The sequence below is a fragment of the Littorina saxatilis genome, linkage group LG17, assembly GCF_037325665.1.
Source record: "Littorina saxatilis isolate snail1 linkage group LG17, US_GU_Lsax_2.0, whole genome shotgun sequence".
NCBI lineage: Eukaryota > Metazoa > Mollusca > Gastropoda > Littorinimorpha > Littorinidae > Littorina > Littorina saxatilis.
In genome coordinates this window covers 65,185,250-65,210,598 of record NC_090261.1, presented here as the reverse complement: position 1 = coordinate 65,210,598, position 25,349 = coordinate 65,185,250, and the positions used below count along the sequence as shown (strand labels likewise).

Here is a 25,349-nt window from a genome sequence, read left to right as displayed (position 1 = left end):
ATCAACCCACAAAAGTATGATGAAGGCATGTTTGACCTAGCTGCTGTGTGATTATTTTGATGCTGCGACTGTTTCAACTCACGGGACAAGCAGGTTTAACGTTAATGAAGTTTTGGAGGTCTCACTCAGTCAGTCTTCATCGCTCTCTGGCCACTGATCGGACACTGGTGGCTTCCAGTGATGTTCCTGGCAGTGTCAGTGGCTGTAATGAAACGATGTGGAAGACGTTGTGGAAGACGTTGTGGCAGGAAATTGCGATCTTGTCTTATTGGGGTAATGCGAAAAATCCACCGCGTTGCATAACTGCAGTGCTTCCAATGTCAACAGAACATTGCTGAAGGTGATAGACTGTTGACATATGCACGTTTAAAGCACATGCCAGCGCTTCTGGATCATCCCCAGCTTTAAATCGACCTGGCATTTTAGTGGTGTCAATCTTGGCATCCTGGCTGTTTCAAAAGTGAGACTGGCAGCAAGTGTGCCATGGTCTCTTTTTGTTACTAATGCATTAGTGAACACATCTCACACATCAGATTTCTCCTGCTCCACGTGCTGCGAGCGCACATTATGTGTTTAACGTTAAACCTGCTTGTCCCGTGTGTTAAAACAGTCACAGCATCAAAATAATCACACAAAAGCAAGGTCAAACATGCCTTCATCAAACTTTTGTGGTTTAATAATTCTAACTCTATAATTGTTTAAGATTTTGTCAATCAAACAATGACGAATTTTTTCGCGTTTCTTTTGTTGCTCGGTATATTTTACATACCTTGTATTGTACACACACAAACACAAACACCCCAACTCCACACACAGAGTAACAAATATATTCTTGTTTGAACTACACACACACACACACACACACAGAAACAGACATACACTGACATGCAACCAACATAAACATTGATTGATTGAACATTACAGACACTCTGCTGTCACACATCTCACACACACACTAAAGGACCTGACACGGTTTCTCTCTACACACTCGCGCACACACCCCAGGCAACATCAACCCAAAATCTGGAAACCAAACCACAATCAGCCATTCAAAACAATGAAGCTCCTCTGAAAACAAATAACACGTTCATAAAAGTCTTTATTCTTTAAAAAGACGCATACACATGATGGTACAGATGTAAACTATAATGATGATAATAGTGTTTGACCAACACAGACATGTATGTTGTTATGCCCATAACACATGCCATAGAACTGCATCGGTCAGACTGAGACAAAAGGGGAAAGGTCACTGACATCACAAACACAGGGGGAGAAAAACATTACAGTCGTGAGCAGAAAGTTAGCAAATATGCCTGACGCACGAACTTCAAGAATGTTATGACAAGATTATCAACAACCTATTCCATTCAAAACTATACATTTCTTCTACGAAACCATGAGATTTACTTCAAAGCTCTGAACCATTGTTTCATTAGAAAATGTATCAACAACTGAGGGAACCTATACTGTCAAGAATTACGAAAAACAGTTATAAAACTAGTTCAGATTCAAACTCTCTCGTTGGTTGTAAATAGACAAGAGTTCTCTATTGTTCAGTATAAACCATCTTCACTGTTCATCCATTTTCAGCCCTGACCTTGATCGTCTAAAGTCAAACAAAATCCAAATGCAAGAGTGCAGAAATGATTTGATACATATCTTGCTTAATTTGTCCTTGCTTTACGTTCCATTTTGAAACTCTAACGTTGGAAAAATAAAGGTTTTTCCCGCTCATGAGAAACGAAACAAAAATCCAATCACAGCCTCAAACAGAAACAAAGCATTGTATGTAAAACAAAGGTAAGCTGATAACCGATAATACAAAGCATTTACATGTGTACTTCAGCACATTCAATATTACTGTCAATCAGATTTAATTCTTACCCAAACATCAATACTTGGGATTTGCAGAATATGTATAGTTTACACCGGAGTTAGAGCAAATGAAAACAAAATTTCACAATAAAAATGGAAAATCAACTCATATGCTGTGTACATTTTGGGCATAAGAGATTGTGTTAATGGTATGCAGCAAAAAAATTGTGAGGTCAATGGGGTCAAATTTAGGATATAAAATAATAATTGAGAAATTGATGACAAATTACAGTGAAACAGAAATGCAATATGACATTAGCGCAAGAACATTCTCCTCAAGTCTTTTAATGACACTATTTAGTATGTACAAACAAAGCAGTGAAAGTAACATTGCATTTCAAGACAGAACGGGAGGATGAGAAGATAAGCTAGGCTTTAAAAAAAAAAAAAAAAAAAAAAAAGTGTGGGGTTAAGGGTCGGACATATTGCAAAGGGGAGACGGGGGATGGACATTTCTCTCTCTCTCTCTCTAACTCCCTCCCTCTCATAAACACAAGCACACACACAAACACGAACATATACACAAAACTGTACAAGAGACTGAAAAATGTTCAACACAATCTGACCACTAATCCTACTGCAAGTGTGCAAAGTCATCCTGTGACTTACCAAGTTGAAGTAAATGCAGGATAACTCGACTTGAGCCCAACCCCCTTTTACCACCTTAACAAAATACAAGAAAATCTGCAGGTCTTAAAATGGAGGTCAAATTACAGAGATTATTATATATATCAAGTCTTATATCGCGCGCGTATCTCCAGATTCGGACTCAAGGCGCAGGGATCTATTTATGAACACAACATGTGAGAAAATCAGGTCTTAAAAAGGAGGAAGTTTTAAATAGGGGGCCGGGGGTCTTAACAGGGGGGGTCCCACCGTATTGACATCACTAAAACAACGATTCACAAATGTCTCAGCATACAATTTAACATTTATATCACTAACAACTCGGTAAAGATGTACATTTATTTTTTGCGCTGAACCTATCTGTTAACAGATTCAAATGTTAAAATTCCATGGACACAGTACAGATGCTTTTGAAACCCTGCGTACGCTCTTGAGACAAAAGCTCAGTTAGAACTTAGCCAGGATGACTGGACCATTACAAGCTATGCTGAAGTACTGTCTGGGGTTTTTGGCAAGGATGCAGAAACCCAGAAGGGGAGTCGTTGGCAGGATGACCATCACATTTTCTCCCTTGCCTCCCTTTCCCAAATTTGATTCTTCACTCAAAAAAAAAAAAAAGAAAAAAAAAAGTCATACTATGAATCCAACGCAGACTACGGTAACCACAAAAAATATACACACCCTGACATCTATAAAGATACTATACTCGAATACATGAAGTTCCACTCCAGTCATTAAACCTCAGGCATTGTTTTTATGAAAGACTCCAGTGGCAAACACTAAGACACAATGTCACTGTACAATCCACTTACACTGTACATCACTCCTTTAAACTTGTTCCCATTTTGCTCAAGAGAACTTTCATTTTTCCAGCATGAACCATTCCCAGTAGCTTTGTGTCTGTACAACAAAATAAAAACAGTTTCTAATGGATACCTAAAATCTGTACTCAGCTTATACCCTCAGATTGAACTCCAAATGCTATGCTCTTGCTTTTCTATAATGTCAAAACTGTTGTGGTAAACCTTTTGAACGATTTCTGCTGGAAAATATATTTAAGACAAAAACCCTAGCTGAATGTAACAACCTCTGTCACATGAGAAATAGCAACAGAACTTTCTGGCATACAATTACTCCCCCTAATTAAGGATGGGAAAGTCAGTGATAAAAAAGTTTTTCTTTGAGTCATCATTTTATTATGAACTGAGACAAGGTACTCGTAGGGAAGAAAATGTCAACTGCAGGCACACTCCTCTTGACAACAGTTGACACCACCATCTGAGATGTGGCCAGGCTTTTACGTTACATGGGGCAGTATCATCCCTCCACTCATTTGGTCACATAAACCTTGACCACAGTTGACACCACCATCTGAGATGTGGCCAGGTTTTTACATGAGGCAAGTATCATCCCTCCACTCATTTGGTCACATAAACCTTGACCACAGTTGACACCACCATCTGAGATGTGGCCAGGTTTTACATGAGGCAGTATCATCCCTCTACTCATTTGGTCACATAAACCTTGACCACAGTTGACACCACCATCTGAGATGTGGCCAGGTTTTACATGAGGCAGTATCATCCCTCTACTCATTTGGTCACATAAACCTTGACCACAGTTGACACCACCATCTGAGATGTGGCCAGGTTTTACATGAGGCAGTATCATCCCTCTACTCATTTGGTCACATAAACCTTGACAACAGTTGACACCACCATCTGAGATGTGGCCAGGTTTTACATGAGGCAGTATCATCCCTCCACTCATTTGGTCACATAAACCTTGACAACAGTTGACACCACCATCTGAGATGTGGCCAGGTTTTACATGAGGCAGTATCATCCCTCTACTCATTTGGTCACATAAACCTTGACCACAGTTGACACCACCATCTGAGATGTGGCCAGGTTTTACATGAGGCAGTATCATCCCTCTACTCATTTGGTCACATAAACCTTGACAACAGTTGACACCACCAACTGAGATGTGGCCAGGTTTTACATGAGGCAGTATCATCCCTCTACTCATTTGGTCACATAAACCTTGACCACAGTTGACACCACCATCTGAGATGTGGCCAACAAAATCAACACACGTACAACTTGCTATGCTGAGTTGGAAATTTTTTTTAATGAATTAATTTCTGGAAAAAAGCAACGGGTGGCTTTTACAAAATTGATTCATACAAAATCCTACTCTTGTGCACTGATAGCACCAAGGTTGTTCATTTTTGGTATCTGTGGAAGTGGAGGGATGGTTTTATTCTATGCAAGATCCTGGCCAGATCTGAGTTTGTTTGTTTGTTTATTTGTTGCTTAACGTCCAGCCGACTACGCAGAGCCATATCAGGACGAGGAAGGGGGGGATGAAGGGGGCCACTTGTCAAGCGATTCCTGTTTACAAATGCACTAACCCATTACTTGTGTCCCAGCAGGCTTTAGTAAAACTAAATTAATACCTACTGGAAGATTACCAGTTTCCAGTATGTTAAAATAGGCTTAACCTATCTACTGCTGGACTTACATCAGAACACTAACAGATTAAACTAGACATGAATCGCGAGACAAGCGGCAAGAGAAGAGATTTTTGGAAAAAATACAGGTGAATGAGCAAGAAGGCAGAAAAAAGAAAAGAATTCATGAAGAAAAAGAGAGCATGACAGGAAAGAGGAACCAAAAATCTACCTAACAGCAAACTAGAAAGCTCCTGCGGATCCAAAAACAGGAGGGGCCTTTAATTTCATAACCGCAGTGCCCCACTGCTGGAGCCAGATCTGAGATGGTGAGCCCAAGTGTTTACATGGGGAGGAATGTGACCTCCCAGGAATAGATAGTACAAGGACGAAAAGAAGATGAGACACGGTGATTCCAACGTGAGATCATCTCTTTAAAGTGCGAGAGAAATGTAACCATGCAATCAAGGTCTGCTACACATTATCACATCATGCAAAAACATCTACTATTCAAACATGAAGACCATGTTCAAGGACTGCTGTGTTGCAGCCATGTTGTGCAATGTTACTTCTAATGCTACAGCTATAGCTCTGTGCTCCGAGTTGTTTTGGCAGGTTGCAGTCAGGTTCAACACTACTCATGATCCTTTCCCTTTTGCAACATCCAGACTTATGCGATTCATCAGTAAACAGAGACACAATGGAAGTTCTTTAGAACCAAAGCAGCCCTTCAAATGTGCATTTTGCATCGAAGAATTCAAATTTGGCTCTCAGTTGGCGGTTAATGCTGTAAGAGTTTGAAATCAATTTCCTCTTGAGCCATGTATTTTTCTCTCTCAAAACACATGTGAGAAGACTACTACTTCAGACAGAAAAACATGATGTGGTTACCAAACACACAATGCAGCTACCATGTCCAACAGATCCAGTCTGCAGGTTCAATGTGTGACAGTGTTGATCGATATTCTGTTTATAAACTTGTCAAGGTGATCAATTGTTTTGTGAAAGAATAAACAAAATGGTAGTCCCATATCCAACTTTCAGACATACAAAGTGCATCTTGTCAAATCTTCTGTCAAAGTGATTGTGCTCCGTAAAAAACATGAAAAATGTTAAGTCTATAACAAAGTGAGTCTATCAGGTAACATTGACAGTGACAGTATCAACTGTGTGCTAACAACTCCATGCTAGCATGACTTGTGAGACACTGTTACAGTACCACCCAGGATTTGCAACAGAGAGGCTGCATGTTTAATATCATAAAAACGCAGTCAAAAATGCTGGTTATTCAAAAATAAATGGACAAAGAAACTAACATACAGTTTATGAGAAGATATGCTGACAAAAAGTGAACAGTGATGTCATGTGAAAGTTCTGTAACGTAAGTTTTTCTCCTGAGAAAATAACAAGGGTGCAGCGTCTAAAAGTAGTAAAAGCCATGAACTTAGTCACAAGTTGATTCGCGTGCTTCACTGGGTGCACATGACAGTCAAGTACAGCATGTCGCATGGTCTTCGGCTAAACTTGATCAACAGTTTATATGACTTTCACTGAAAGACTATTTTTAGCAGGGGCCAGAGACCTGGCGCTACCCTATAGGTGAGTCAGAGAATCAAGTCGACTTTGATAATTAAGTCACATCAACAGTGAACAAGTATGGATATGGTGGCTGCTAGTCTGTGCATGTGATCACGGACCTGTAGGTCCGTGATGTGATAGTGTGCTGTAGCCTAAAACACCGTTTTACCAAACAGAAAAATCTATCAGTTTCCTCGGCAACAAAGTTACACTTACAATGAAATACTCATCTGTACAGCCAAACACTGTTTTACCAAACAGAAAAGTCAGTCAGTTTCCTTGGCAACAAAGTCACACTTACAGTGAACAAGTCATCTGTGTGGCCTGTGCTGGTGTGTGCATGTAGTGGTGTGCCACAGTCTGGTGTGTGCATGTAGTGGTGTGCCACAGTCTGGTGTGTGCATGTAGTGGTGTGCCACAGTCTGGTGTGTGCATGTAGTGGTGTGCCACAGTCTGGTGTGTGCATCTAGTGGTGTTCCACAGACAGTCTGGTGTGTGCATGTAGTGGTGTGCCACAGTCTGGTGTGTGCATGTAGTGGTGTGCCACAGTCTGATGTGTGCATCTAGTGGTGTGCCACAGTCCGGTGTGTGCATGTAGTGGTGTGCCACAGTCTGGTGTGTGCATGTAGTGGTGTGCCACAGTCTGGTGTGTGCATGTAGTGGTGTGCCACAGTCTGGTGTGTGCATGTAGTGGTGTGCCACAGTCTGGTGTGTGCATGTAGTGGTGTGCCACAGTCTGGTGTGTGCATGTAGTGGTGTGCCACAGTCTGGTGTGTGCATGTAGTGGTGAGCCACAGTCTGGTGTGTGCATGTAGTGGTGTGCCACAGTCTGGTGTGTGCATGTAGTGGTGTGCCACAGTCTGGTGTGTGCATGTAGTGGTGTGCCACAGTCTGGTGTGTGCATGTCGTGGTGTGCCACAGTCTGGTGTGTGCATGTAGTGGTGTGCCACAGTCTGGTGTGTGCATGTAGTGGTGTGCCACAGACAGTCTGGTGTGTGCATGTAGTGGTGTGCCACAGACAGTCTGGTGTGTGCATGTAGTGGTGTGCCACAGTCTGGTGTGTGCATGTAGTGGTGTGCCACAGTCTGGTGTGTGCATGTAGTGGTGTGCCACAGTCTGGTGTGTGCATGTAGTGGTGTGCCACAGTCTGGTGTGTGCATGTAGTGGTGTGCCACAGTCTGGTGTGTGCATGTAGTGGTGTGCCACAGTCTGGTGTGTGCATGTAGTGGTGTGCCACAGTCTGGTGTGTGCATGTAGTGGTGTGCCACAGTCTGGTGTGTGCATGTCGTGGTGTGCCACAGTCTGGTGTGAGCATGTAGTGGTGTGCCACAGTCCGGTGTGTGCATGTAGTGGTGTGCCACAGTCTGGTGTGTGCATGTCGTGGTGTGCCACAGACAGTCTGGTGTGTGCATGTAGTGGTGTGCCACAGTCTGGTGTGTGCATGTAGTGGTGTGCCACAGTCTGGTGTGTGCATGTAGTGGTGTGCCACGGTCTGATGTGTGCATGTAGTGGTGTGCCACAGACAGTCTGGTGTGTGCATGTAGTGGTGTGCCACAGTCTGGTGTGTGCATGTAGTGGTGTGCCACAGTCTGGTGTGTGCATGTAGTGGTGTGCCACAGACAGTCTGGTGTGTGCATGTAGTGGTGTGCCACAGTCTGGTGTGTGCATGTAGTGGTGTGCCACAGTCTGGTGTGTGCATGTAGTGGTGTGCCACAGACAGTCTGGTGTGTGCATGTAGTGGTGTGCCACAGTCTGGTGTGTGCATGTAGTGGTGTGCCACAGTCTGGTGTGTGCATGTCGTGGTGTGCCACAGTCTGGTGTGTGCATGTAGTGGTGTGCCACAGTCTGGTGTGTGCATGTAGTGTCTGGTGTGTGCATCTAGTGGTGTGCCACAGTCTATCTGTGACATACGTTAAATTAAACACCGCCGAGTCTGTACACTATTTTCCCTGCCAGAAAAAATCTACCATACAGTGTTTCTGGCCTTCGTCTCTGCCGATGATAACTTTTCAGCTCTCTTTAATGCAACAGAAAAGTCGGCCATACTTGGTAAACAAGCACTAAAATACATCTGTATGGTCGCTGCTAGACTGTGAATGTGCTGGTGTGGTGTGGCTTAACACTGCTTTTTCCTGAAAGAAAAACATCTCGAAAGTACCATACAGTGTTTCTGCATGGTCATGGCCACTGGCGCTGCTCTTATTTCAGGCCTTGCACAGTGACGTTCACCCACATAGCAAGTACAGCCCAGTGTGCATAATACTGACTTCTTCTTAGTGCAACATTTTATCTTCCACAAATCAAGCTCGATACGATGAAAGTGACAGGAAGAGATATGATAATGTTAGTGTCAATTAGTAGTGTTTACTCTTTGTTCAAGTTAAAAGGTACCAACCTCTTCATGTAACAGATGATGCACACGACCTCAAATCTGTTGTAGATTGTACATGTGCCGAGAGCCATGCCGACAATCAACAGTGTGACAGCTTTCTTTGGCTGAATTTCGCAAGTAAAACCTATTTTAATCTGCAAAATAAAGTCAGCAGAAAAATTCCACTCTCTCCAGAAAGCAGTTGGACTGTTGACTGGTTGGTATGTGTCCACGTGCATGACTTGTTGGTATGTGTCCACGTGCATGACTGGTTGGTATGTGTCCACGTGCTTGACTGGTTGGTATGTGTCCACGTGCATGACTGGTTGGTATGTGTCCACGTGCATGACTTGTTGGTGTGTGTCCACGTGCATGACTGGTTGGTATGTGTCCACGTGCTTGACTGGTTGGTATGTGTCCACGTGCTTGACTTGTTGGTATGTGTCCACGTGCTTGACTGGTTGGTATGTGTCCACGTGCATGACTGGTTGGTATGTGTCCACGTGCATGACTTGTTGGTATGTGTCCACGTGCTTGACTGGTTGGTATGTGTCCACGTGCTTGACTGGTTGGTGTGTGTCCACGTGCATGACTTGTTGGTATGTGTCCACGTGCTTGACTTGTTGGTATGTGTCCACGTGCTTGACTTGTTGGTATGTGTCCACGTGCTTGACTGGTTGGTATGTGTCCACGTGCATGACTTGTTGGTATGTGTCCACGTGCTTGACTGGTTGGTATGTGTCCACGTGCATGACTTGTTGGTATGTGTCCACGTGCTTGACTTGGTATGTGTCCACGTGCTTGACTGGTTGGTATGTGTCCACGTGCATGACTGGTTGGTATGTGTCCACGTGCATGACTGGTTGGTATGTGTCCACGTGCTTGACTGGTTGGTATGTGTCCACGTGCAGAGATGTGTAGTTACACCAACTCTTAACCATAACCCCCCCCCCCCCCCCCCCATATTATCGTAACCATCAATTTATTTTTCTTGGCCTTAGATGGTGTTCATGATGACTTTCACCAGGAAGTATCTTAAACACCCAAGTAGATTAGTACATGCATGATCAAGATCTTATTAATTGACATCATTATTCCTTTTATAAACAGTGTCACTTTCTATACATCATTTTATACTGGACCACAGCACAGCGACACAGGGTATGACATTCTGAAAGTTTGAAATACATTATTATGGGCCTAATTATAACATTCATACCTTAGAAAGTTATTGATAATACCCAAATTACATGTTTGGAAATGTGTACAATTTTACAGCCCGTATAACCTGACTATTCCCGTCTTTCACTTCCCTACGTTTTCATATGCAGTGGAACTCCTCTCATATGTAACACATGAGGCAAAGAATCTAACAATTGGACTGCAGTGGGCAATCCTATAATGTGCACAAATATGGTAACATGCTACCCCCACTATATGGTAACATGCTACCCCCACTATATGGTAACATGCTACCCCCACTATATGGTAACATGCTACCCCCACTATATGGTAACATGCTACCCCCACTATATGGTAACATGCTACCCCCACTATATGGTAACATGCTACCCCCACTATATGGTAACATGCTACCCCCACTATATGGTAACATGCTACCCCCACTATCAAACCAACCCTGGTGCTTCAACACATGAATCAATCCTGTCTTACTGTTCTACAGTCTCTCTCACCATGCACTTTCACCAATGTACCATATTTCAGCGGCCAATGGTGTACTGTACATGAATCAAAATGTCAATAAATACTGCCCCCTACCCCCACTAACAACGCTCCCCTGGTGCTAGAACAATTCACTGGTGGTGTGAGCGCTGGCAGACAGGTAGCCCCCGGCGTAGGAGCGACTTGAGCCGTGGTAGGAGAACTGTTCGAAGTACGGCAACTCTGCGTCTTCGTTGATGGGGTCGAGGCGGTCCGACAGATGGTGGTCTATGTTGGGCGTCATGTGCATGGACTCGGAGGCAAACTCCTCGGGGATGTACTTGGTATCCCAGGCGCTCTTGACGTCTGGTTTCCATGGCGGCGTCAACTAGAGAAGAAGAGGACACAAAGTGCACACAGGGGTGTTACCAAACACGCAGAGAACAAGGGGGAGGAGGGGGAGTACACAGGGGTGGTGGGGGGCAAACCAAACAACACAACACTGCTCTGCTCACCAAACAACACAACACTGCTCTGCTCACCAAACAACACAACACTGCTCTGCTCACCAAACAACACAACACTGCTATGCTCACCAAACAACACAACAATGCTATGCTCACCTTCTACAAACAATCATCATTTCCTTTCCTGATTGAGAAAGTAAGATCTTAAAAACGGAATCTTAAAATGGGGGTAAAGTTAAAGAGGCTATGAACAGAAAATCTGAGAAAACAGCGTCTTCAAAGAAAGGGAGTCTTAAATTCGGGGGTCTTGAAAAGGAAACTTAAACCAGGTGTCTGAAAACAAGAGGGGGGGAGCACAGTAGCAGGACATACATCCAGGGCTGAAAGCTGTTGTTTGAACTCAACAAACAGTCGCCTGGGGACAAGGTAGCTCTGGCTTCTTCGAGTTCTGCTCTTTGATTTCCACACCCTGAATCGTTTAAAAACCATCAGGTAATCATTTCTTACATCAGGAATTCATTAAATACCCATGGGAATTCCCCCCCCCCCCCCCCCCCCCCCCTGTATATCATGTGACTCGTGTGCAGGCATATAAGTGTGTGTGTGTGTGCGTTTTTGTGTGTGCGTGTGTGTGTGTGTGTTATCCCAACCTCCCCTTTAACTTTTCTTTCTTACTTTTCTCTTGTCTCCTGCTGTTTGTATCAGTCTTGACCTGTCACCTTCTGAAGCTGTGCAAAGCATGAGCACTCTGCATTATGTGCTTTTGTTATGAATCTGGCCGCATGTTCCTAAATACTGTGTGAGGCATTAATTCAACAGTCACTTATGTTTGAGGTGTGTGTATGCTTTTCCCAAACATATGTGGTATATGCTATGTGCAACATTTCTTTTTTTCCCCAGAGGATTTTCAAACTGCTATCCTGTTTACATCTGTTTAAATGACGAGAATGGAACTTTAAATGTAATGCACCAATATATTTTCTGCAACAATTTTCAAACATCAACTTCAAATAAAACAAGTATGTGTCTAGTGCAAAGAAGTCATCTTTTCATTTCCTCACTGAACTTGTGTTTTTGTGTGTATCTATAAACCTTCAGCGGGCTATACATGGAAGACTGAGTTAATATAACAATATGATGATTAACATAAACCACTGAGTTATAACAATATGATGATTAACATAAACCACTGAGTTATAACAATACAATGATTAACAATGAACGTTTCCCCACTGACAACCACACAAAAAGTTAAACACAGCAAGCAGATTATTTTTGTTTAAAAACAAACATTTTATTGGATGAATACTGCCAAAAGACACAAAAATTCACCAATCAACATTTGCTTAAAAGCATTTTCCTGTATTACATGATTATACTGTACATGTAAAACTAAACAAAATGAAACAAATCCAATTGTGTAGCTAATCTCATTGCGTGAAAAATAAATATTTTCTTTTTTAAGTTTTGATTATTCTCTTCCATTACATCAATACCACAGCAAAGAAAAACACTCACAACATAAAGAACATTACAAACACAAACAACATAAAGAACATTACAAACACAAACAAATTAACATAAAGGAGGAAAAAAGCAACGAACAAAAACATTCACAAAATAGCACTAACTTTCAAGCACACAAGAAATACTAAACACCTTCTCTCAAAAACTATACTGTATATCAAATAATGTTCTTCACATTTATAAGCAGTAAATAATACAAATATTAACACCCTGAGGGCTATTTTCCCCTGTGTCCAAGCATTGTGTCTAAGCTGGAGCAAGCGGTGGGCTTGGGGAGAGAGTGGGATGGGGAGGTCACCTATCAATTTCATTATACATGTCTAATAGTAATGGTAAGGAAAGCTTCTTGACCCCAAACTTAGAGACTGCTTTACTGTACTGCTGTTTGGGGGCAATGGCAACCCCTTTTAGTAAAGTATCTAGGTGGCTTTGTTAGGTTACCAACAATTAGCAATTCACTCTCTCCACTCGATGTAGACTGTAATGTGATTCAACATTTGATTATCTAAAAATAAAGCGTGCTAGCAATTCACTCTCTCCACTCGATGTCCACTGTAATGTGATTCAACATTTAATTATCTAAAAATAAAGCGTGCTAGCAATTCACTCTCTCCACTCGATGTACACTGTAATGTGATTCAACATTTGATTATCTAAAAATAAAGCGTGCTAGCAATTCACTCTCTCCACTCGATGTACACTGTAATGTGATTCAACATTTGATTATCTAAAAATAAAGCGTGCTAGCAATTCACTCTCTCCACTCGATGTACACTGTAATGTGATTCAACATTTGATTTTCTAAAAATAAAGCGTGCTAGCAATTCACTCTCTCCACTCGATGTACACTGTAATGTGATTCAACATTTGATTTTCTAAAAATAATGATAGAGAGCAGGCGAGGGAAAAGCTGGTACAGATAACAATGCTGATCCTAAAATCATTTGGAATGATATTAATAAGTGGTAGATATAAATTGCCATTATCTCGTCGACTGATGCAACCCTGAGTGATGAAGACCAGACAGTATGTCAACATTTTCTTGGACTAACTCTTGCCATGCTTTTTTCATGAGAAATGCAGAGTAAGACCATGAAATGATTGGACTGGCCCGATCTGATTATGTCTGTCAGTCAAAACATTCTCCTTACCGATATGCACCACTTGATGTTATCAATTGACTAACAGATGAAATGTCCTCATACTATGTCTTTATACTGTGAATCAGGCGAGACATACATTTTCATTGTTTCACTCTTTCTTGTCCAAGAGGGAACCACAAATCCAGGAACAAAGTGAAATTGAGAGGAAATTGATTGGAAGTCTGATGCAAAACAAATGACAAAACTTCATTGGATTCACTTCAACAAACTAATTTTCCAGTGAGCTGGTTATCAGCATGGCACACTGAAGGAGTGGCTGGAGCCTTATCGGCGCTCCCTTTTTCTCAAAGGCTGTGTGAAACACTGGTCATAGCCTTATCGGCGCTCCCTTTTTCTCAAAGGCTGTGTGAAACACTGGTCATAGGCTTATCCGCGCTGTCTATTCCACAAAGGCTGTGTGAAACACTGGTCATAGGCTTATCCGCGCTGTCTATTCCACAAAGGCTGTGTGAAACACTGGTCATAGGCTTATCCGCGCTGTCTATTCCACAAAGGCTGTGTGAAACACTGGTCATAGGCTTATCCGCGCTGTCTATTCCACAAAGGCTGTGTGAAACACTGGTCATAGGCTTATCCGCGCTGTCTATTCCACAAAGGCTGTGTGAAACACTGGTCATAGGCTTATCCGCGCTGTCTATTCCACAAAGGCTGTGTGAAACACTGGTCATAGGCTTATCCGCGCTGTCTATTCCACAAAGGCTGTGCACAAAAACACACTTCTTCCCATACAGGGCTCCCCAAACTGTGCGTCACAGTATCCTCCACGAACTCCAAGTACATGCCAAGAAAACATGGAGGGGGTCGATCCCACAGCGCAGTGAACCTGAAAAGAGCGCTACCTGGGATGCCTTTTATATCCGTTATCATGCGTAAAGTTGGTACTGTTTCTCGAAAATGTTCTGCCGGATCCGTACTCATGCAAATTTAAGGAGTTAATCCAACAGATATGACCATAATGTTTTTGTGAAGGGCTCAGAGAACTTGCGTAAGTTGGCACAACATTGACATGAGCGTTCCAAGGATCATGTGTCAGCAAATAATGTGCCAGAGCAAGAGTATGAACCTCCTCGTATTCAGACCCCCTAAAGTTCCACTGAGAGGCCCCCCCAATAGCACTGTCTCAAAACTAACGCGATAGTCGGACAGAGTTGCGCCCCTGGAACGGCAGGTAGTTCCGCTTTGTGTTTGCAAAATGTAACCGCATGACAATCCGCCTTTCAACTTTTATACCCACGTAGTTTGAACATCAGACACAGTAACATTTCCCTCCACCACTTATCATCTTCTCTCGTTGAGCCATTTTGGACCTAAACAAAACAACCGGAACTACCCGCCGACAATACCGCGGGCTATGGCAGGGACGAACTCTTATCACTTTGGTTTTGAGACAATGCTATACATTAAAGTCAGGAGTCCAGGGCTGAGGTGAACCAAGACAAACTAGTTGTCACCTGACTGGGCGGGAACAAGCTGCACCAAGACAAACTAGTTGTCACCTGACTGGGCGGGAACAAGCTGCAGGGTCTGGTTGGTTCAAATCACAACATCATTTGGGAGGCACCCAGTTTCGCTTCGTGCACCTGAGCCCAGGAAGTGTGCAGGTTAAGCGACTGTGGGGAGCCCTGCCTTACCTATCTTACTAATACCTATCTTACTTATACGTACCTTACTTATACCTTATACCTATCTTACTTATAGTATACCTATCTTACTTATACCTTTCTACTTATACCTATCTTACTTACCTTGTGGTTGATTCACGTTATTGGCACTTCACCAAACGCTCAAACTGAGCTACGTCAACACACACACACAAACACAAAGGAGAAACAACAAAGCCAAACAACAGCAAGTATGTCAACAAATGTGGTTACAGAACAGAGGAAAACAGAAACACCAAAAAGAAAAATTAAGGCAGGGACAACACCATTTCACTTCAAAGAGGAAAACCCTGATGTCCACAAAAAAGAAAACAAGAAAAAGGACAAAAAAATGTCAAGTAAACAGCATATGCATGGTTCATCCCCTCATTCTGAGGCAGTCTTCCCTTCATCTAACCCTAGGCAGTGAAAGTAGGTCACCTTATTGTGCACAATGCCGTACGGTTGCTTCAATGCCCATGAGTTTATAAAATAGTGAGATGACACATACCTAACTGGTCAAAATATCAAATTATCAAGTGCACAACATGAATCAGGGGATCGAACAAACTCAGACATAATAATAATAATTAATAATATTCATAAAGCGCATGTATCCAGGGTTTAACCCTGCTCAAAGCGCTGTACAATCATTGGAAGAAAATACAACATACTCTTGACACGACATCCAGACATACTCGTGACACGGAAACACATCATCCAGACATACCCGTGTATCATACACAGAACACCCAGACATACCCGTGACACGGCAACACATCATCCAGACATACCTGTGACATGACATCCACACATACCTGTGACACGACAACACGGCATACATGTGACACGGCAACACATAATCCAGACATACCTGTGATACAACATACACATGACATGGAAACACATCATCCAGACATACCTGTGACACGGCGACATACACATGACATCACGACATACATGTGACACGGCAACACATCATCCAGACATACTCATGACACAGAACACCCAGACATACCCATGACATGGCAACACAACATCCAGACATACCCGGGCACAGCAACCTAACACCCAGACATACCCGTGACAGGGCAACACGACACCCAGACATACCCATGACACAAACACAGAACACCCAGACATACCCATGACAGGGCAACACGACATCCAAACATACCGTGATACAACACGGCACCCAGACATACCTGTGACATTTCTTTATTTGGTGTTTTACGTCGTTTTCAACCACGAAGGTTATATTGCGACGGGGGAAGGGGGGAGATGGGATAGAGCCACTTGTCAACTGTTTCTTGTTCACAAAAGCACTAATCAAAAATTTGCTCCAGGGGCTTGCAACGTAGTACAATATATTACCTTACTGGGAGAATGCAAGTTTCCAGTACAAAGGACTTAACATTTCTTACATACTGCTTGACTAAAATCTTTAAAAAAATTGACTATATTCTATGCAAGAAACACTTAACAAGGGTAAAAAAAGAAACAGAATCCGTTAGTCGCCTCTTACGACATGCTGGGGAGCATCGGGTAAATTCTTTCTCGTCCCAACCAATATGGGACTCCCCCTAACCCGCGGGGGGTACCTGTGACATGGTCACATGACATACAAACATTTCATTTTCATTTCATTTTCATAAACATACGCGTGACACAGCAATACGACATCCAGACATAACCGTGACACGACATCCAGACATAACCGTGACATTGCGACACGACATCCAAAACTAAGACCACAACGAAAGATGACAAAGTCAAAGGCACGCACACACTGCGCCAAATATCACGTCCCATGCAAATCACAAACACCCTGCTCGTTCAGGGTAACAATCACAAGTCCTGCTACATAACATACCCTTTCACAATGGTTTGACACCCGTCAAACTTCACATAGAACTGTGAACCATGTCTTCAAAGCAGTTCTAATCCATCAGCCTTTATACGTCAATAAAACTTGGTATAAAATTGAAGCACGTGTCCCATGACTCCAAACATTCGTCATCTCATCTCACACAGTCCCAGGATCAAAACCAATCTCATTATGCAAGAGTCAAAGGCTTGTACAATTATGTGTGTACACATATGATTATGGAAATCATCATCCCGAGAAGGGAGAAAGAATTTTTAGCTGTGTAGAGTTCCTACCAGCTTTGTCTCATGTTCAGTACATGTACATGCATATACAGTATACTGATGAATAACAAATTACAAAAAATTATGACATAATTACAGCAGCTAAAGACAGCATATTCTGGAAATGTTGTAACCCCATTCACCAAGTACCTATTGCACATTCCTCAACTCATTATGAATGAAAAATGTACAAACAAGTTAAAAGGTAACATCAAAGCAATCTGTAAAATCAAGTCTGTACAATTTTCTTTGGAACATATTCATGTGATCAATCTCCTGGACAAAATCACTGACGTCACTGATGTCACCTGGCACCAGATAAGTCCATGCAGTTAACCAAGTCAATTAATTAAAGTTACAATTCGATCCAGTACGTGTGTGTGTGTGTGTGTGTGTGTGTGTGTGTGTGTGTGTGTGTGTGTGTGTGTGTGTGTGTACGTGTGTGTGTGTGTGTGTGTGTGTGTGTGTGTCTGTGGAGGATGGTACCTGGGTACGCTTTTGTGTGTCTGTGCGTGCGCGAGGCAGTGTGTGTGTGTGTGTGCCTGTGTGTGTGTGCCTGTGTGTGTGTGTGCGTGCGTGTGTGTGTGTGTGTCTGTGTTTGTGTGTGTCTATGGAGGATGGTACATGGGTATGCTTTTGTGTGTGTGCGAGGCAGTGTGTGTGTGTGTGTGTGTGTGTGTGTGTGTGTGTGTGTGTGTGTCTGTGTGTGTGCGCGTGTGTGTGTCTGTGTGCGTGCATGCGTGTATACGTGTCTCACTGTCTGTGTGTGGAGGATGGTACATGGGTATGCTTTTGTGTGTCTGTGCGTGTGCGAGGCACCATAATGTGTTTGTGATGCTTCAAAGGAAACTATGTAAAGTGACAAGCATGTTTACAAAAGGCTTTTCGTATGTAAAAATTCGTTGTTGGAAATGTTGCACTGTCCCTGAATTGTTGTCAAAAATATGTTCATAAAAGAATCACAATAACAACACACATTCAAACCATGAAATGTCTAAGCTAATCAACATCATGATTTGTTTAAAAAAAGAAAAAGGTAACTTAAACTTAACTCAGAATTATGGCACTGTTGAGTTATGGAACCAAACCCCAAAGAAATCTCATAAAGAACCAAAGTTCACAGCGAAATTCTCAGGGCTTAAAAACGCATGCAAGAAACAGACAAATTGGGTGTGGCAGCTCGCTTTCCCCAGAGGGAAAGCAACCCGACTTTCCATGTGGTTAAACCTCACAGGACTATATACAATTTTATCCTATTCTCTGAAATGTTTGAGTTGTGAAACAAATCAGCTATTTAGAAGAAAAATGTGTTTTTCAGTTTATGGCAATGCAAATGCTAGATCCACTACAGACGATGACAGCACGCACTTTACTTGTGTAAATAAACCCACTAACGGCTATCATGACAGACGATGACAGCACTCACTTTCCTTGTGTAAATAAACCCACTAATGGCTATCATGACAGCACTCACTTTACTTGTGTAAATAAACCCACTAATGGCTATCATGACAGCACTCACTTTATTTGTGTAAATAAACCCACTAATGGCTATCATGACAGCACTCACTTTACTTGTGTAAATAAACCCACTAATGGCTATCATGACAGCACTCACTTTATTTGTGTAAATAAACCCACTAATGGCTATCATGACAGCACTCACTTTACTTGTGTAAATAAACCCACCAATGGCTATCATAACAGCACTCACTTTACTTGTGTAAATAAACCCACTAATGGCTATCATGACAGCACTCACTTTACTTGTGTAAATAAACCCACTAATGGCTATCATGACAGCACTCACTTTACTTGTGTAAATAAACCCACTAATGGCTATCATGACAGCACTCACTTTACTTGTGTAAATAAACCCACCAATGGCTATCATAACAGCACTCACTTTACTTGTGTAAATAAACCCACTAATGGCTATCATGACAGCACTCACTTTACTTGTGTAAATAAACCCACCAATGGCTATCATAACAGCACTCACTTTACTTGTGTAAATAAACCCACTAATGACTATCATGACAGCACTCACTTTACTTGTGTAAATAAACCCACTAATGGCTATCATGACAGCACTCACTTTACTTGTGTACATAAACCCACCAATGGCTATCATAACAGCACTCACTTTATTTGTGTAAATAAACCCACTAATGGCTATCATGACAGCACTCACTTTATTTGTGTAAATAAACCCACTAATGGCTATCATGACAGCACTCACTTTACTTGTGTACATAAACCCACCAATGGCTATCACTATCCTGCTGTGCTCCAACATGTAACAAACTAAGGGAAGTCACTGAGAGGTAACAAACCAAGGGAAGTCACTGAGAGGTAACAAACTTAGGGATGTCACTGAGAGGTAACAAACTAAGGGAAGTCACTGAGAGGTAACAAACCAAGGGAAGTTAGTGAGAGGTAATAAACTAAGGGAAGTCACTGAGGTAATAAAGTAAGGGAAGTCACTGAGGTAATAAACTAAGGGAAGTCACTGAGAGGTAACAAACCAAGGGAAGTCAGTGAGAGGTAATAAACTTTGGCTACGTACCAACCATTTGGGTGGCACCCACTTTGGCTTCGTACCAACCATTTGGTTAGCACCCACTTTGGCTTTGTACCAACCATTTGGTAGGCACCCACTTTGGCTTCATACCAACCATTTGGGTGGCACCCACTTTGGCTTCGTACCAACCATTTGGTAGGCACCCACTTTGGCTTCGTACCAACCATTTGGTAGGCACCCACTTTGGCTACGTACCAACCATTTGGTAGGCACCCACTTTGGCTACGTACCAACCATTTGGGTGGCACCCACTTTGGCTTCGTACCATTTGGGTGGCACCCACTTTGGCTTTGTACCAACCATTTGGGTGGCACCCACTTTGGCTTTGTACCAACCATTTGGGTGCCGCCTACATCTCTATCATTCACTGTGGTACACAACGCCGCCTACAACTCTATCATCCACTGTGGTACACAACGCTGCCTACAACTCTATCATTCACTGTGGTACACAACGCCGCCTACAACTCTATCATTCACTGTGGTACACAACGCTGCCTACAACTCTATCATTCACTGTGGTACACAACGCCGCCTACAACTCTATCATTCACTGTGGTACACAACGCCGCCTACAACTCTATCATCCACTGTGGTACACAACGCCGCCTACAACTCTATCATTCACTGTGGTACACAACGCCGCCTACATCTCTATCATCCACTGTGGTACACAACGCCGCCTACAACTCTATCATCCACTGTGGTACACAACGCTGCCTACAACTCTATCATTCACTGTGGTACACAACGCCGCCTACAACTCTATCATTCACTGTGGTACACAACGCCGCCTACATCTCTATCATCCACTGTGGTACACAACGCTGCCTACAACTCTATCATTCACTGTGGTACACAACGCCGCCTACAACTCTATCATCCACTGTGGTACACAACGCCGCCTACAACTCTTATCATCCACTGTGGTACACAACGCCGCCTACAACTCTATCATTCACTGTGGTACACAACGCCGCCTACAACTCTATCATCCACTGTGGTACACAACGCCGCCTACATCTCTATCATCCACTGTGGTACACAATGCCGCCTACATCTCTATCATCCACTGTGGTACACAACGCTGCCTACATCTCTATCATCCACTGTGGTACACAACGCTGCCTACAACTCTATCATTCACTGTGGTACACAACGCCGCCTACAACTCTATCATCCACTGTGGTACACAACGCCGCCTACAACTCTATCATCCACTGTGGTACACAACGCCGCCTACAACTCTATCATCCACTGTGGTACACAACGCCGCCTACAACTCTATCATCCACTGTGGTACACAACGCCGCCTACAACTCTATCATCCACTGTGGTACACAACGCCGCCTACAAACACAACTCTATCATCCACTGTGGTACACAACGCCGCCTACAAACACAACTCTATCATCCACTGTGGTACACAACGCTGCCTACAAACACAACTCTATCATCCACTGTGGTACACAACGCCGCCTACAAACACAACTCTATCATCCACTGTGGTACACAACGCCGCCTACAAACACAACTCTATCATCCACTGTGGTACACAACGCCGCCTACAAACACAACTCTATCATCCACTGTGGTACACAACGCCGCCTACAAACACAACTCTATCATTCTAAGGCTGGCACAACCCTCAAACTCTTACCATTTCCTCAGTCCTTTGACAAAATCAAACAGAAGTGCCACAAAAACCAAGTTTTTATCACTTTTCTATTTATCAATTAATGTTGCACAAATGAACTTGGAGAAATTATTCACTCAACAAAAGAAGTGATAAGTTACTGGAATATACACAAACTTACATGTTCTCATTTTGCAGTAATAATGTAATTTTTACAATTTTAAAAAAAATATACAAAAACAAACAAAGAAGCAAATACAGTATGTGTATCTCTTGCCCGCAATCAACATATGATAAGATGGGTGTTTGCAAGTGCCTTCTGACCATCAGATAATAGTAAGACTCTTCATGTGATGAAGGACCGGCACGGTTGGCCTAGTGGTAAGGCGTCCGCCCCGTGATCGGGAGGTCGTGGGTTCGAACCCCGGCCGGGTCATACCTAAGACTTTAAAATGGGCAATCTAGTGGCTGCTCCGCCTGGCGTCTGGCATTATGGGGTTAGTGCTAGGACTGGTTGGTCCGGTGTCAGAATAATGTGACTGGGTGAAACATGAAGCCTGTGCTGCGACTTCTGTCTTGTGTGTGGCGCACGTTATATGTCAAAGCAGCACCGCCCTGATATGGCCCTTCGTGGTCGGCTGGGCGTTAAGCAAACAAATAAACAAACAAACAAACATGTAATGAAGTATATGTTCCCTGAACCAAAGCTATGTATCTTCACCATTTACGTATACATGTGACCTTTCATTTGTTACTTTATTTGGTGTTTTACGTCGTTTTGAACCACGAAGGTTATATCGCGACGGGGGAAGGGGGGAGATGGGATAAAGCCACTTGTCAATTGTTTCTTGTTCACAAAAGCACTAATCAAAAATTTTCTCCAGGGGCTTGCAACGTAGTACAATATATTACCTTACTGGGATTTCAATTGTAAGACTAAATTAAAAAAAAAAAAAAAAAAAAAAAAAAAATTGAGGTAGTTTTTCTTCAGACTTGATAAATCATATCACTGGAGCTAAAACAATGTAAACTGATTTTGATTACTAATGTTCTGAAAATGAGTCTCTGGCCGAGGAGAATGAGTATATTTTCTTAAACATCATGAAAAAACAATGATCCACAGTAGAAAACACATGAACTACTACCTAAAATGGCAAGAAAAGCCAACATTCCATTTCCATCAGCTTCCAATCAAACAAAAAGGACAAGAAGAGACTAGGTATGTGGTAATATGTTACCTGCAGCAAACACAACAAAAATGTTACGCGAAACGTTGTGATTTATGCTAAAAAATAACAAGCTACATTCCAAAGAAAAACGTGAACAAGTTTGAGGAAAAAGAAATCAAAGCAGAAACCATATGTATCAAAAGATACAGCCTTTCCTTAATTCACAAAGTTGTGAAAACACCAGAAAGTCATACAGAAAAAACATCCTTAGGCAAAGAACTTGTGTAATAGGACTCCCGTCACATTTTCCTTTTTTTCTCTCTCCCTTCTTCGACCAGCAAAGCTAATTTATCCCCACCTCAGACTTTCACAGAATGAATCTCATGTCTGTATCACGTTGTCAAATCATACAATACGCACATTGGAGCCCTGTACACAGAAAAAAAGTCCTAAAGCATACAACAACAAATCTAGGGTGTCAGGATTGAAGGGGGAAATCCAGAGTGGTTATCAGTGCAAAAAACATAATAGCCAAAGAGGCGTGAACAAGCACACTACCACAAAGGACATGAACAAAAAGATCCAACCTAATATACCATAGAAACAACCACAACAAAGGCAGCCATCTAGGCAGTGGTTGTAGGTCAAGGTGAAGGTCAACAAGGGGTCATCATGTGGCCCAGCTGGTTTCAAAACTCATGCCGGACTGCCGGCTGCTAGCCAGACTATTCTTCGAGCCGTGGTAGGAGAACTGCTCGAAGTAGGGCACGCTATCCATCTCATCGTCAAAACCCGGCAACACTTCGGCAGCGGCGGCGGCCGGCTCCTCTTTGGGTGGGGTCAGGTTGACCTTTTCCGCCGTGAACTGTTCGTCAAAGTAGCGCGTGTCGGTATCGGAGGTGACTTGAGGCTTGAAGGGCGGCGTAATCTGTCCCAGTGACAGCAAGCCAAAAAGGGGCGTTAGGACAGAGTGAGGGCAGTGGTGTGCTGGTGCTGGTTACCAGGGTGAAGGACATACACGGCCGCCCAGAACTAGGGTGCAGGCAAGGATGCTTATACTGTGGGCATGGACAAGGTCCCCCTCCTTTTTTCACAGATGATAAATGTTTTTAACACCCCCACGGTAAATCCAGAATTTTTTTCACAGAGCCAAAAACACAGCTTTATGCACTCCTTAAAGTTGACAGAGTAAACTCTCAGAGATATTTTGGTTGAGGACTAGGAATATCAAGACTCGAGCGAGAATCTTGAGTTAAGGATGTAGTCTTGTTATTATCATCAAGCTTATATGATTATTATTCTGATCAAAATAACAAGCAGAAAAGCAAGCTAAATAAATACACAGTTCCAGAATGAATTACATTCTATCTTCCATTCAAACCAAACCTGAACGTCTGATTTGAAAGCTATACAAAGCAGGAGAGGGATTGCAAATAGTTGCTGACTATTGTATGCCACAGTATAAAACCAAGCCAACCCTAGTTTTAGGTGCCAAAACTTTCATATATTAACACACACACAGCTGAGAGATTGCATATGAATGGATTTTACCCGAAGGATTACACAGATATTGTCAGGAAAGTTAACAATTATACCACCCTGCACCCTTATTGATAACTATCACAACATCTAGCATGTCTCTTCCAAACTGAAACTGTCAACATGATTAGGAATTTATGAAAAGTGTTGACAAGCTTATTGAGATTATAGGTGACAAGACCTTTTATCTTTGTAGTTCTTATCAAATATCATCACCACCTGCGCACTTAATTGCTCGCTAACTTCCTTGCTTGGCCTATATTCTAGTTTTGTTGCCTTTGTTTGCTTCACTTGGGATAGATTTTAGATACGTCACAGCTCTGCTAAAGAACATATGTGGCAGTCATTCACAACATTCAATTACGTATGCACAAGAGGTGCCTGGATCAATCTCTTTTTTTGTGTGTGCTGATGTTAATCAAAAAATGCCTGACACAACAAAATTCTGAACAACTTTGAGACTGAAACTTAAAGAAAAGGCTTGAGGTGGAATCTACACAACTATTCTAAGCCAGGAGAGAAGAAAAGCAAGCAGTTATACAGTAAACTGCACAGAGTATGCACGGCAAGCACATCAAATTCATCCAAAGAGAAAACAGTCAGTTCACACATGTATGAATTGTGATTATGCACACACCAGAACAAAACATGTAAACCACACATCAGGTTAAGACAATAATGACACACAATTGGAGTCTGTGCTAAAGTTTCAAGAAATGTCTGAAAATGTCCATATAAACTATACCATCACTGGTGATCATTAAAAAAAATAACACCACCACCCCCCCCCCCCCCCCCCCCCCCCCCCCCCCTCCCCCCCCCCCCCCCCCCCCCCCCATATCAGAAGGCGGAAACTGTGCGTTACATCCTGTAATTGCCAAGAACATCACCTAGCTGAAAACA

The 25,349-nt window shown here is 42.6% G+C and overlaps 1 protein-coding gene and 1 long non-coding RNA gene across 6 annotated transcripts in view; both read right to left on the bottom strand.

Annotated features, from left to right (window-relative positions):
- Positions 1 to 1,082: 1,082 nt before the first annotated feature.
- Positions 1,083 to 7,007, bottom strand: LOC138952188 (uncharacterized). Of its 2 annotated transcripts, none has more exons than XR_011451321.1 (2): positions 4,591 to 7,007; positions 1,083 to 4,550 (listed from the first exon to the last, which is right to left on the bottom strand). It is a non-coding gene; the product is annotated as an uncharacterized lncRNA (long non-coding RNA). The 2 variants fall into 2 exon arrangements; XR_011451322.1 differs by having other exon boundaries at positions 1,083 to 4,289.
- A 2,879-nt stretch (positions 7,008 to 9,886) lies between these two features.
- Positions 9,887 to 25,349, bottom strand: part of LOC138952185 (RAC-beta serine/threonine-protein kinase-like) — a 36,682-nt gene continuing 21,219 nt past the window's right edge. For 2 of the 4 annotated variants that reach the window (XM_070323786.1, XM_070323787.1), the window contains exon 12: positions 9,887 to 10,959. In XM_070323786.1, the coding sequence (XP_070179887.1) occupies positions 10,714 to 10,959 (246 nt within the window). In that variant the 3' untranslated portion in view covers positions 9,887 to 10,713. Of the gene's footprint in view, positions 10,960 to 23,562; positions 23,836 to 25,349 lie in introns of those variants that run through there. The other 2 variants (XM_070323783.1, XM_070323785.1) reach the window with 1 other exon arrangement.